The following is a 14,033-nucleotide window of genomic DNA, read 5'->3' on the forward strand; positions in this document are numbered from 1 at the left end:
GGCCCGGGCCGCGAGCGGGCGCGCAGGGGGAGGGGAGGGGGCGGCAGCGGCGGCTCCGCTGATTGGGTGGCGCGCTCGCGAGCCCGACTTCACCCGCCCTGAACCCCGAAGAGTGAGGCAAAGGAGCGCGCGCCTTGGGGGAAGGGGTGCGCGCGCACTCGGGGCCCCAGCCGCACGCGGGCCGGCGCGAGGCGCTCGGTCGCACGCGCCACCGCGGGGGCGCGCGCGGTGGGGGTGTGAGGAGGAGGCGGCGGCGGAATAGGCCGGGGCAGGTCGCGCTTGCTACCTTCTCTCCTGAAGAGAGACGCGGGGGGAGGGGGGTGCGGCGAGCGGCTCCACGCTCTCCCCACCGCTCCGCTCGCGCCCCAGTGTAATGAGGGTCACCCCCTCCCCCCAGCCGGCCCGGGAGGGGGCGCGGGGCACGGTAACTAGTGCGCTGGGGTGGGCGGCGGGCTGGCGCGAGCGGATGGGGGAGGCGGCCGGGCGGGGAAGATGGTGGTGGCCGTGAGGTGAGGGGCGCGGGGGAGGGCCGGGCGCGGCGCAGGGTTGGTGGCCCGCGGCGTTGCAGCCGCAGGCCCCCTCCCCCTCCATCACTACCAGCCGGGCTCAGGCCTAGCCGGCCGGGCCTCCGCGAACTTCCTCCCCGCGCGGCCCGTGCCCCGCCGGCCTCCCGCGCGCACCTCGGCCTCCGCCTCCCTTCAGGTAGCCGGCTGGGGGGCACGGGGCCGGCTGCCCTCCTGCAGCAAACTTTGCTTGGTGCTGAATATTGATGAGTGCGATCGGCTCGGCCAGGAGGTGCTACCGGCGCTGCGGGAAGGAACGCGGCCCGGGCAGGCGGCGGCGGCGTCGGCAGCAGCCATGTTTGTCAAGCTGTAGCAGCTGCTGCTGCTGCTGCCCTGACTCGGCTTCACCGACTGCCTCCGTTTCTCCCCCTGCCGCGTTCCGGCCTCTGGGCCTGGAGCTGTGGACCAAGCAGGCCTGCAATCAGAAAGGAGAACTTCGGGGTGCACCCGCTTCGCTGACTTGCTTGCGGCCTGAGCACGGCCACTGCAAAGGCTCGGGCGCCAGTTGGGGCGCAGGGTGCAGCGCTATTGTGACCGCTGCGTCCGAGCGAGCCAGGAAGGATGGGGGGGTAACCTTTTTGTGCAGCGTCCCGGAGCCCGCCTCGAACCCTACAGCCCCCTGCTTTTGGGAGATCCGGCCGCTGGACTCCTAGCGGGGGAGGGGAAAGACAATCCTGTTTGAGATTTGGAAATTTCTACTGCCAACGGGATTTTAATTTTAGATCAGCCCAACTGCCCACCAGTCTGCAGGAAAAAGGGACGGGCTGTTTCCATGTGGCAAGATCTACCCGTCTCCGGGAAGATGGAGTTCGCGGAGGCTCACCGAGGCTGTTTTTCCATCGTCAACTGGGGAACTTTTTCCACCCGTGGAAGTGCAGCAGAAAAGCATTGAGGCCACTAGGCCTTGAGAAGTGGCTGCCATTTTGAAGATAAGAGTCAAATGGCCCATTAACCCAGATTAATTGCCGTGTTTTTGGATTCCAGGTTGATGCTGGCCCAGGATGGATCAGACCTGTAAACTACCTAGAAGAAATTGTCTGCTGCCCTTTTCCAATCCAGTGAATTTAGATGCCCCTGAAGACAAGGACAGCCCTTTCGGTAATGGTCAATCCAATTTTTCTGAGCCACTTAATGGGTGTACTATGCAGTTATCGACTGCCAGTGGAACATCCCAAAATGCTTATGGACAAGATTCTCCATCTTGTTACATTCCACTGCGGAAACTACAGGATTTGGCCTCCATGATCAATGTAGAGTATTTAAATGGGTCTGCTGATGGATCAGAATCCTTTCAAGACCCTGAAAAAAGTGATTCAAGAGCTCAGTCGCCAGTTGTTTGCACTTCCTTGAATCCTGGTGGTCCAACAGCACTTGCTATGAAACAGGAACCCTCTTGTAATAACTCCCCTGAACTCCAGGTAAAAGTAACAAAGACTGTCAAGAATGGCTTTCTGCACTTTGAGAATTTTACTTGTGTGGACGATGCAGATGTAGATTCTGAAATGGACCCAGAACAGCCAGTCACAGAGGATGAGAGTATAGAGGAGATCTTTGAGGAAACTCAAACCAATGCCACCTGCAATTATGAGCCTAAATCAGAAAATGATGTAGACGTGGCCATGGGAGATGAACAAGACAGCACACCAGACAGTAGACACGGTGCAGGCAAACCGCCATTCTTGCCATTAGCTCCTCAGGCCGAAACGCAGAGAAATAAGCAAAGAAGTGACGTGGACGGCAGCCATGAAAGAGCAGCCCTTCTCCCAGCCCCCCTTTCACTAGGAGATACAAACGTTACTATAGAAGAGCAATTAAACTCAATAAATTTATCTTTTCAGGATGATCCAGACTCCAGTACCAGTACATTAGGAAACATGCTAGAATTACCTGGAACTTCATCATCATCTACTTCACAGGAATTGCCATTTGTAAGCAGTTTTTGGTACAACTTAAATAGATACATTAATGTATATATACAGGCAACTTAAAGGGAAACTATAAAAACCAGTTATAACTAATTGGTTTTTGATTGTTTACCAGTTCACAGATGAAAGCTTATTACTAATGATAAGCTCTTTGGGAAAATTTTACTTTGATCTAAAATTTTTTCTGTCTTATATGAGTTTGATTCTTTTCTGATTTTCCAAGTTAACTCTCCATTGAGGACTGGTTAAGAGTTAAGCTTTTAAGGGCATTTGATTGAGTTCAGAATTAAGTTTTCAAGATAGAGGTATACATTTGTTTAGCTTTTTTTCTAAAAGTGGCCTTGGCTTTGCCTTGGTTGTGTCGTGAGTACAGAAATCAGTGAATTACCTGGAGTCCTATTTTTGCATAAGGCATGGGTTATATTTTTAGTTGATGGGATGACTTGCAGGTTGAAATACATTTTGGGTTCACATTCAGGGTAGCTCAGATGAAAAGGCCTTTTTGGACATCAGTCAAAATTTAAATTAGACTATTTTTTTCTGAGGTACGTGTTGTACAGCATCCTATGGTAACAGCCACCATGAGAGTACGCTCTTGAACCTTCTCTGCTCTTAAATTTTGAAGTGTAGTTATGTGTGTGCTATGGGTGTATGTGTATGGAAATGGGAAAAAATGTACTTTGAGTTACTCAGTAGTGCTACCTACTATTGTTAGATTGTGGTAAATGATACTTGCTTTTTAAAAATCTGGTCTTCACCCAGAATTTTTGACTGTCCCCAGTTAGCTAAATGACCAGTTGACTTCACTTACCCTGTTTCATCACTTTTAAAATCTGAACCAGCTTGATTGTTAAAAGATTCCTTTCAACTTTAAATATTTGATTCTGAGTTTGTTTCTGCCCAGACACATTGTCATGGTCATCTGTTATGTCACCAGAGAGGATCCCAGTCACTCCCAAGATGTCTCTGAAATACTCCGTAAAGATTTAGATAGAGAAAACTTTATGGTGTGTGGTGATAGTTTTGAGTGCCTTCAATGTTCATTTTACTATATAGCCCTGCAGTTCTTTAAAATTAAGAGTGAGAATGTGGGTGTGTCGATTTTGTTTCTGTTGATTCATATCTTAAATATGCTTTAGTACTACTCCTTGATTTCTTAGTTTGGCAGTTGCAGATTTAAAAAATTTGTTTCAGTAGTTATTTTGAGTCTGTTTTGTCCTAGATATTTTTTAGGGTGGATAGGCTGTGTTGGCCTATCAGCAGCAGCTCAGACAAATCCTTCCTTGTTACATTGAAATGTATTTTACATGTATATAGTTTTGTCTTTACATAAAAACTTAGATCGGAAGGTGGAGATACATGTTTCTCTAGAAGTTTATTAAGTGTAAATCTATGTGGTTCTTATCAAAGAGGTGTCATTACTGGTTCTAAAATACTTGAGCCTTTAGAAAAAATGTTATGCATCTAAAATGAGAGTTAAACTTGTATAAGTGCAGAAAAATTTTCTTCATGTAGAAAATAAAATTACTCAAAGACTATTGACTTGAAGAAACCAGTATCTGTTCTTTTTTTTGACTGTCCTGCATGTGGCTTATTGATCTTAGTTCCCCTGACCAGGGGCTGAACAGTAGTTCAGTCTTAGTTCCAGGCCACGGCAGTGAAGTCCTAACCACTGAACGCCAGGGAATTCGAATATTTATTCTTTTAAGTCTTTCTTACAGATTGTGTATAAATCTAAATTGCTTCATCCAAAATTGATTGCTTTCATTTTCGCCTTTGATATTTTCTGAGAATTTAAAGTGAAGTCAGTCTCAAAATGCAAATTTAGTTGAACAGTAAGCTTGAGCAAAGTGTAATTAAAAGAAATTCTATATAGCTGCACACTTGATATATTCAGACTATTCACAGTGACTGGTTGATGCAGCAGGTGTGGAGAGCACTTACTCTATGCTAGAGCCTGTGCTTAGGGCTAGAAATTTTAGAAAATCTTTTGCACATGCTATTATTGTTTGATACTGTGATAGAATAAGATTCTCCTGGCAAGAGTAACAAGTACTTATTAGGATTTTAAAATGAGTACTTTTTAGGATTTTAAACCCTCTGTCTGGAACTAGAGAATGACAACATAATTCAATGTTGTATTGCCAGTTGTTTTTGTACAACTAGCTATCAGCAGACTGTTTGTCTTCTGTCATAAAGGAGCAACCTCTTCAGTTCACCTTCATGCTCTTCGGTTACTTTTTCTGCATACAGTGATGTGAAATGGTTCTCACTATAGTTAATAATCCTGACCTGGTGTTTTTGTATTTAATTGGGTTGATACTGTCTAATTTCTGCCAGTGTACATATATAGTATACAATGCTTTGTATATTGTAGGTGCTTGGAAAAAATCTTCAAGGAAGGTTGGTTCCCAGAGCTCCAAGTTGTAACAGGCAATAACTTAGTTTTAAGTGGTTTGGTCTGTATTGTCTCACTGGGGCTTCATAGCCTTGCAGTAAAAAACAAATGTCATAAAAGGTCTAGATCTGCCTTAAAGGTACTTAAGGTTATTGGGGATAAGACTGAAAACTATTGAAATCATAGAATTATTTGAGTACTCTTGGTTTTCTTTAGGGACTTTTGAAGGTCCCTGACACTCTTGCCTGGGCCTGAAGTGTCTCCTGGCTTTTTTACTAGGCTGATTGCAGCAATTGTTTGTTTGATATTCTTCCTCATTTAGATATTTTATGGAGGTAAAATTGAGTTAATTTATGCTGTGGCGGTATTCATCAATTTTGGGAATCCTCAAAGTTCTTAGGATGTAGGCAGCCTCCAGAGTAGTCTAAAGTATATATTAGTGATTTTCTTTATCTGAAGAAGACCACTAAAAATGAGCACAATTAAAATTGAGGACTAAAATTCCACAAGTAAATAGAGAGGAACAGGTTTATTTAGATTTTATATAGAAATGTAAAATTGAGAATTAAAAAAGACAGTTTTAAACCTTTATCAAAATTTTGATTATGATGGCAACTGTTTTTTTATCATAAGGCGAGAATCAAATAGGTTTTTATTTTGGCTGTGGTGCGTTTGCATTGCACACTGGCATTCTGCAGTTAACAGCGAGCACGGGCTGCTCTTCGTGGCAGTGCTCAGGCTTCTTCTGGCGGTGGCCTCTTTCGCTGTGGAGCATGGGCTCCAGGCGCCCGGGCTCCAGTAGGTGCAGACCTCGGGCTCTGGAGTGCTGGCTCAGTAGTCTTGGTGCAGGGGCTTAGTTGCTCAGTGACTTGTGGAATCCTAGACCAGGGATCAAACCAGTGTCCCCTGAATTGCAAGGCAGATTCTTAACCACTGGACTACCAGAGAAGCCCTCAAGTAGGTTTTTAAAATTTTTGTCCAGCAAAATTGTACAATAGGTAGATGGCATACTTTGTTTTACTTCATTTTCTTACCATGATCATAAGGATACATTTTTGTAAGTATTTAAGGACTTAGTCTTAACTAAGGTATTGTTTTAAAAAAACGTCCACTGTGCACAGTTTCAGGTGTATACCAAAGAAGAGAAAGTGGTTGAATTTCCATGTACTCCTCACCAAGCTTTAAGAATTCCTGATATTTTGCCAATCTTGTTTTATCCTCCCTCCACGATGTCACTTCACTAACTTTTCTTAATCCTTTGATGTTCAGCATCTCTCTTTGAAGCTCTTGTCTTGTTCTCCTTGTCAGTTGTCACTTGTTTATTGGTTGACCTAAATCACCTTTTTCTTGCCTTTAATTGGAGTAGTTCTTTATTATTTGCATTGACTTTGAGAAACACAGCATCTTTGTGCCAGATTTGTTTGCAGTTTTACCTTGTAATTGATTTGCACTATAATACTAGCTTGTGCTTCATTAGGTAGAGACACACTATATTGTATGTGGGATGGATGTTAAATAGAGACTTTTTTGGGAGCCATTTCAAAACAGACATCTCGATGTTGTGACAGTATACCCCTGTACAGTCTTGGACATGCAGAAAATATGAACCACCCTCTGTACTAAGTTCTGTGCTGTGGATGTTCAGGTGGTTAAGGAGATCAATGGAGAGGTGAATGAAACCTAGAGCGATCAAGGCTCCAGTAAAGAGTGGGACTTCAGTTCATTGACTGGGTTGGGTTTGGTTAGGTTTAGAAAGGTACTTTGGATAAAAAGAATTAAGTAAACTTAGTATTTTCACCACCCTACTCCAGTACTCTTGCCTGGAAAATCCCATGGACGGAGGAGCCTGGTGGGCTGCAGTCCATGGGATTGCACTGAGTTGGACACGACTGAGTGACTTCACTTTCACTTTTCACTTCCATGCATTGGAGAAGGAAATGGCAACCCACTCCAGTGTTCTTGCCTGGAGAATCCCAGGGACGGGGCAGCCTGGTGGGCTGCCGTCTATGGGGTCGCATAAAGTTGGACACGACTGAAGTGACTTAGTAGCAGCAGCAGCAGCAGCAGCAGCAGTATTTTCACAGGGTTGGATAGGATGAATGTCCTCAGGTAATGTGGATGGTTTAGTTGATCAGTTATGTCTGACTCTGTGACACTGTGGACTGTAGCCCGCCAGGCTCCTCTGTCCATGGGATTTCTCAGGCAATAATCCTGGAGTGGATTGCCATTTCCTCTTCCAGGGGATCTTTCTGACCCAGGGATCAACTCATGTCTCCTGGATTATAGGCAGATTCTTGACCAGTGAGCCACTAGGGAAGCCTGTCCTTGTGAAATAGGGCCTAGAAATTCAGATTGGCATTTGATGTTGATGTGATAGAAACTGGGATCCAGTGAGGAATTTCAGCTGAGAAGTGACACGATGAAATCTGTGTTGGGGAAATTTTGGCTGGGAGAGAGTAGAGGCAATGTTAGGTTGTGGAGTCTTGCACTAGTAATTAAAAATTAGAATTGAGCAGAATCAGTAGTAGAAAGGGGGTAAATCTGAGAGATTATTTCAGAGGAGAGAAAATTGGCAGCCCTTTTAGGGTTGCCTGGACTGGGAATAAAGTTGGAGCCTGGATTTGAGGAATGAAAGAGATAAGTACAGATTTTGTTCAAGGCTTGTTGTGCTGGTGCCTGAGACAGAAATGGGGTTCTCTTTTCCCTTCTCATCATCTCAGCAATTCTCTGCTTCCTCCTTTCCTGTCTCCACACTTCTCAGCTTCTGCTCTTTCTCTGAATCTGTCCTTGCTGGAGTTGCTGGTTCTCTTCATTACTTTCTCCTTTCTGCTGGGATCTTTATTCTCAACCTTCACTGCATCACTTTTTCTGCCTAAGAATGACATCTGTCTATTCTAAAGAATCTTCCTCTATCCTTATCCCCTGTGATTACTTTCCTGTTTCCTGGGGAATTTCTTGAGAGTTGTCTACTTTGTTTACCCCTCCTTAAAGCCCTGTGGATTGGCATCGCTACTCTGTTGGAACTGTTCTTTTCAAAGTTACAAGTGGCACCTCCAGACTTATCCTACTAGATGTGCAGTGTTTTGACCACTCCTCCTTTAAACAGTCCTTTTTGGACTGCTTGTTCTCTTTTCTTCCTCTTTTCTGTCATTCTCTGCAGTCTTATCTGCTTTTATTAATTCACTTCTCTGCTGTGTGAAAACTCTTGATCTGACTTCTGAGCTTCAGAGCAAGAAACAAATTTCCAGCTGAGTTCCTCTTCCACCTGTAGCATACTTACCTGCCTTTGACTATCTCTTTTTGCCAAATATGCTTTTCCTTCTGTCTTTTTAAAAAATATTTAAAAAAAATTTATTTGTTAGCCCATGCCAGATCTTAGTTGTAGCATGAGGCATATTTGATCTTCGTTGCAGCATTCATGATCTTTTAATTGCAGCCTGTGGGGGTCTTTTAGTTGCAGCCTGCAAACTTGCTGCATGTGGGATCTAGTTCCCTGACCAGGGATCAAACCCAGGCTCCTTGCATTGGAATCAGGGAGTCTTAGCCACTGGACTGCTAGGGAAATCCCCTCCTGTCTTAATGATGGCATCATCCTCCAGTTCTTTTCAAGGTTGGAAACCTTGGAATCACTTGTTTATATGATCAAAATGAACTTGAGTGCCTTCTCGATGCCAGGCACTGCTGGTATTGAAAGATACAGTCTGCTGTTAAGGAACTTTACCATGCAAGGAAGACTGGTGTAAACAATGACAGTACAGAATACCACATGGCCTGGTAGAAGTTATAGAGCAGTACTGTGGGAGTTTGGAAAAAGTCATGCCTGGAGTAATGTGGAAGAATTTCATAGAAGCTTATATATATTTAAGCAGAGACAAGCCAGTAAGTAAGGAGGAATAAGCGCATGAAAGTGGCAAGAAATTCTTTGATGGGAATCTGAGAGGAGCAGGGTTGTCAGGAGATAAGTATAAATATAGGCCTTGTATTCCATGTTATAGGGTTGAATTTTTATGCTGTTTCCATTCTATTATGTTATCTTTATTACTGGTCGTCATATTGTTTTTCTTTCCAGTCTTTCTGGAGAGACAGAATTACCTATGACCTTCAAAACGAGAAATACGAGGTGAGGTCTCTGATGGGGCTTCCCTGGTAGCTCAGATGGTAAAGAATCTGCCTGCAATATGGGAGACCTGGGTTCGATTCCTGGAGGGAAGATCTCCTGGAGGTGGGCATGGCAATCCACTCTAGTATTCTAGACTGGAAGGAACCCCATGGACAGAGAAGCCTGGTGAGCTACAGTCCATGGGTTTACAAAGTGTCAGGACTGAGCGACTATAAGCACACAAACAAAACACAGGTCTCTGATGAAAGCTTTACTTTCAGTGCCCAACTCTTCTCCCCATCTGCCTATCAAATAAAGCCCAAATTCTGTGTCTTTGATGAGACCTCATCTTGACTTTCCCAAATCTCATATGCTAAACCCAAGATATCCTGGCTGGCCTGAGTTCAGCCAACCTGAACTATTAGTGGTGCCTTGCTTCACAGTCCCCTGGCTTATGCCTTTCTCTTCCTGGTCTAATTTCAGCATTTAGTATCTTAACAGTGTGTAGTGTGATGTTTTCTTTGTAGCAGACACTCAGTGTACTTATGGAGTAGAAGAATGAATGGTACTATTACAGAGATACAAGTTGGGAAGGGGAGTAAATTTTAGGTAGGAAGGTGATCAGATAGTGAGCTCTTATCCTCAATGTACCAAATTTCAAAACTTCAGAGATTTTCTTTTTTACTTCATTCCCTCATGCCATCAGTTTCTAAGGACTTTGAATTTGTGCTCCTTATATCTCAAGCTTTTATTTTCCTATTCTTATGTATAAGCTCTTAAGGATATTAAGTCATAATAGTTTCATAGGACAGATTCCTTGAGATGCTGCCTGTTTAGTAGAAGTCCCTAATCTTTTTGAGCCCATTCCTCATTTCTAAATGGGGCAAATACTGTGCAGCCTTGCACATTTGAGAGGATGCAGCAAGATAATTTATCTGAAGCAGCTAGCGCAGTGCTGTTTTTGAAGTAGGTGCTCAGTAAGTGATGCATGTTATTCTATGCCAAGAGCCAAATGCACATTTGGAAGAATTGTGAATTTTAAGAAACATATCTTTACAGTTTTGCTTTTTTCTGTTTATCCAAACTCTTCTTGCTTAATTGGTAAGATAAGGGCATTGGACTATTTGACAGTTTCAGTTTTCGTTTAATATCAGGAGAATTGGATCCATTTTTTGATTGGTAATCAGGAGAGTTTAATTTGGGCCAGAAGTTCAGTATCTTTCCCTACTCCAGCTGTGAAGTGGTATAATTTATTACATTGTTGCTCTTTGCTGGGTGTTCTTTGTCATGGATATAAATGTTTCATTTCCACCCCCTGGTTTGTAGGAGAGTTGACCTCTTTTCTGGTGGTGGACTTGATTTTCATTGAATGATCATTTCTGAAACTTTTTTTAAATGATCTCAAATGAAGAAATTGCTAGGAATCTTTTTAGTTAGAAACGTAACATAAATTCATGGTAAAAGTGAAAAATGGAATGTTAATAAAAAAGGATCTTTATTTCTGTCATCTTCATATGTTCCCTCTTTTTTTTCTTTTTTTGGGTCAAACTGTGACTTGTGGGATCTTATTTCCCTAACCAGGGATTGAAGCTGGGCCCCCTGCTGTGAAAGCAGGGTCCTGGCCATTGAACTGCCAGGGAATTCCCAATGCTCCCTCATTTTCACTCTTAATATTTTATTAGAATTTTCTTTGTGTTTGTAGACCTTTTTTTTTTTTTAATCTTTTGGTCACACAAGTGGCCTCATATACATATTATTGAATACTTTGTTTAATATATTAGGGACATGCATTCAAATGAACATGTAGGTAGATTTTTTTTAATTATTGAAACTTTTATTGAAATTAGTATAAGTGCACATGCAGTTAGTTGTAAGAAATAGTGCAGAGATCTCATGTGTGTTTCGCTTGATTTTGCAATGGCATGTTTTGTGAAAGCATCTAATACCACAACCAGACTACTGACATTGGTATAACCCACCAGACCTCAGACGACCCAGTTCTTGTTTTTCACATTCTTCTTTAAAGAAAATTCTTTATTTCTGTAAGGACATATTCCAGATGTCCCTGGTTTTACTTGTATTTGTTTGTGTGTGCTGTGTTAAGTTCTTTGCATTTTTGTCACCTGTATGGATTTGTATACTCAGTATCACAGTTAAGATGTTTAACAGTTTCAGTGCCACAGGGGTCTCTCCGGTGGCCCTTTTGTATCACATCCATCTTTTTCCTGGCAATTCCTCTTCGACCTTTGGCCAACTACTAATCTGTCCTTTGTTTCTAAAATTTTGTCATTTAAAAAGTGCCCGTAAATGGAATCATGCAGTGTGTATATATATGTGTGTGTGTGTCGATAGCCTTGTATTGGGTGTTTTCACTTAACATTACCTGGAGAGTCATCCAAGTTACTGAGTATATTGATATTTTATTTCTTTTTGTTACTAAGTAGAAGGCAGTGGCACCCACTCCAGTACTCTTGCCTGGAAAATCCCATGGATGGAGGAATCTGGTGGGCTACAGTCCATCGGGTCGCGAAGAGTCGGACACGACTGAGCGACTCCACTTTCTCTTTTCACTTTCATGCATTGGAGAAGGAAATGGCAACCCACTCCAGTGTTCTTGCCTGGAGAATCCCAGGGACGGGGGAGCCTGGTGGGCTGCCGTCTACGGGGGGGTCGCATAGAGTTGGACACAACTAAAGCAACTTAGCAGCAGCAGCAGCATTCTACACACACACACACACACACACACACACACACACGTTTGTTTAACCGTTCACCTGTTGAAGGACATCTGGGTTTATTCTAGCTTTTGGCTATTAGAAGTAAAAGTGCTGTGACCATTCATATATAGCTTTTGTGTGAACATAAGTTTTCATTTTTCTGGGAATAATGCCCAAGAGTACAATTGCTGAATCACATGTTACTGGCATGTTTGCTTTTATAAGAACCTGCCAAGCTGATTTCTAGAGTGACTATATGATTTTACGTTCTCACCAGTGGTGTATGAGAGATCCACTTCCTGTTCATCCTCACCATCATTGAGTGTTGTCACTATTTTTGTTTTAACCATTTTGATAGTTATGTAATAATACCTCATTCTGGTTTTAATTTGCATTTCCCTGATAGCTAATGGTGTTGAACATCTTTTTGTGTGCTTATTTGCCATTTGTATATCCTCTTTGGTGAAATATACTCATGTTTTTTGTTCATTTTCTAATTAATTTGATTTTAATTGTTGAGTTTTGGGAGTTCTTTATATATTCTAGATGCTCTACGTTCTTTATTATGCCTGTATACAAATCCTAGTTTTTAACTATTACGTCTTTTAGATGACTTATTAAAGAAAGTATATAATCGTACATACAAGCTTGTGGTTTCCTCTTAATAAATTGGAACAGATTTTAGTGTTTGTTACTGTTATTAGGTAAAATTACTTTATTAAGTCCTCTAAAATTCACATGCCTAGTAAACTTACAGGAAATACCATAACACTATGTTTAAGATTGCTGGAAGGATAAAATCCATTTTGGAGGGTGAACAATTATATCTACACATTAAATTAAAAATAATTACTGGTTATATGATATCCCCTCATATACCAAGAAGAATCTGAAGGTAATCTTTCTCTGTAAATTATGAGGGTATATTTCCCTTGTCATTTCTATAATTTCTCTTGAAGCAGTAATTGGAGCTGTTGGGGATCCCTGATGATGTCAGCAGTGTGCATTGTGGAAGTTCTGTCTATACCCAGTAAAAATAATAGACATTAATGCCATGCTAATTGGTAATGAAATTTTATGTCCAAAGGCATCTCTTTAATGTTGCAGATGGTTCAATTGACAGAGTATCGACTCTATTTTTCTTATTAACATATGAAGAAAAAGCGCTTCCACCATGCCATGATCTGTAAAGAATTGCAGAGCAGTGGTTGAGAGGTAGCAAAGTGCTGCATTTGAAATGCTTTTCTAATGTAGTAGAGTTTTGGGGCAGAAGTGTTACAGTGCCGGTTATTATACCACTGAAATTAGTTACTTGGTAGAGTAGATACTGGAGTTTTTGATAGGTACCTTAATAATTTCATAGTAATGCCTGTGGAATTGTTCCTAAGGATAAACTGGTGATAGTGGAATTATCAGGGCAATGGGTTAATTTTCTTTGTATCTCAGATGTGCCTACTTCTGTATGGTTTTCCAAAAGGATTGTACGATTTTACACAGTTCTCAGTAGTGTATGGGTCTGACGTTTTCCTCCCTTTGATAACAAAACAACTTTGATAGCATTGATTTTTTTTAAGTTTTTTACATAATTAAATAGATGCATACTACTACTGAAAGATTGATTTAATTAATAGTTTTATTGTTGAAAGTGATTTATGTTTGTATTTCTTCTGTGGCCTTTGCTGTCTGTATCCTTCACTGACTTATCTGGATTGTAGTGTTTTGTAGCTATTATCCTTTAATTTTATGGACATAAATATTTCCTCTCAATCTGTTTTTCATTTTAGTTAATAATTTTCTATAGTTGTAGAGCTGAAGTTTCACTTTTCATATAGCCAAATTGGTGTTTTGGAGTAATTTCTTTTACCAATTTGAAGCTTATTGTGCTTCTATAAATTCGCTAAACAAACTTTACATACTTGTAAAAATTCAAATCCTGTCTGCTACAGTCTTAATTGATTTAATAGAGATTTTATTTTAATATCTAGCATGATACAGATAATTTTTATTGTGTCTTTAGTATTCTTTTTGGAAACAAATTCTTTTAGCTACTTCCCTTTGTATTAGGGAAGCAAATTACCCTCAAATTACCTGCAAATTTCGTAGTCTAAAATAATAAACATTTCTGTCATACGAAGTTAGGAATAAGGGTGTGGCTTAGCTGGGTGGTTCTGCCTTTCTCTCATGAAATTACAAGCACGATGTCCTTCACTGCTGCAGTCATTTGAAGGCTGTTGTAGAATCCTTGTCCAAGATGATGCACTCATATGGCTATTGGGAAAAATAAATAATATATGGCTGTTCACAATAGGAGACCTCAGTTCCTTACCTTGT

At 41.7% G+C, this 14,033-nt stretch overlaps 1 protein-coding gene across 29 annotated transcripts in view; it reads left to right on the forward strand.

Moving 5' to 3' along the window:
* The window catches only part of NSD1 (nuclear receptor binding SET domain protein 1), a 148,736-nt gene that overhangs the window by 1,752 nt on the left and 132,951 nt on the right, over positions 1 to 14,033 (forward strand). For 4 of the 29 annotated variants that reach the window (XM_060415706.1, XM_060415713.1, XM_060415707.1 and 1 more), the window contains exons 2-3: positions 1,548 to 1,661; positions 2,402 to 2,491. In XM_060415706.1, coding sequence (XP_060271689.1) covers positions 1,632 to 1,661; positions 2,402 to 2,491 — 120 coding nt within the window. In that variant the 5' untranslated portion in view covers positions 1,548 to 1,631. The other 25 variants (XM_060415702.1, XM_060415701.1, XM_012178280.4 and 22 more) reach the window with 20 other exon arrangements.

The sequence above is a fragment of the Ovis aries genome, chromosome 5 (genome assembly GCF_016772045.2).
Source record: "Ovis aries strain OAR_USU_Benz2616 breed Rambouillet chromosome 5, ARS-UI_Ramb_v3.0, whole genome shotgun sequence".
In the NCBI taxonomy this organism is placed as follows: domain Eukaryota; kingdom Metazoa; phylum Chordata; class Mammalia; order Artiodactyla; family Bovidae; genus Ovis; species Ovis aries.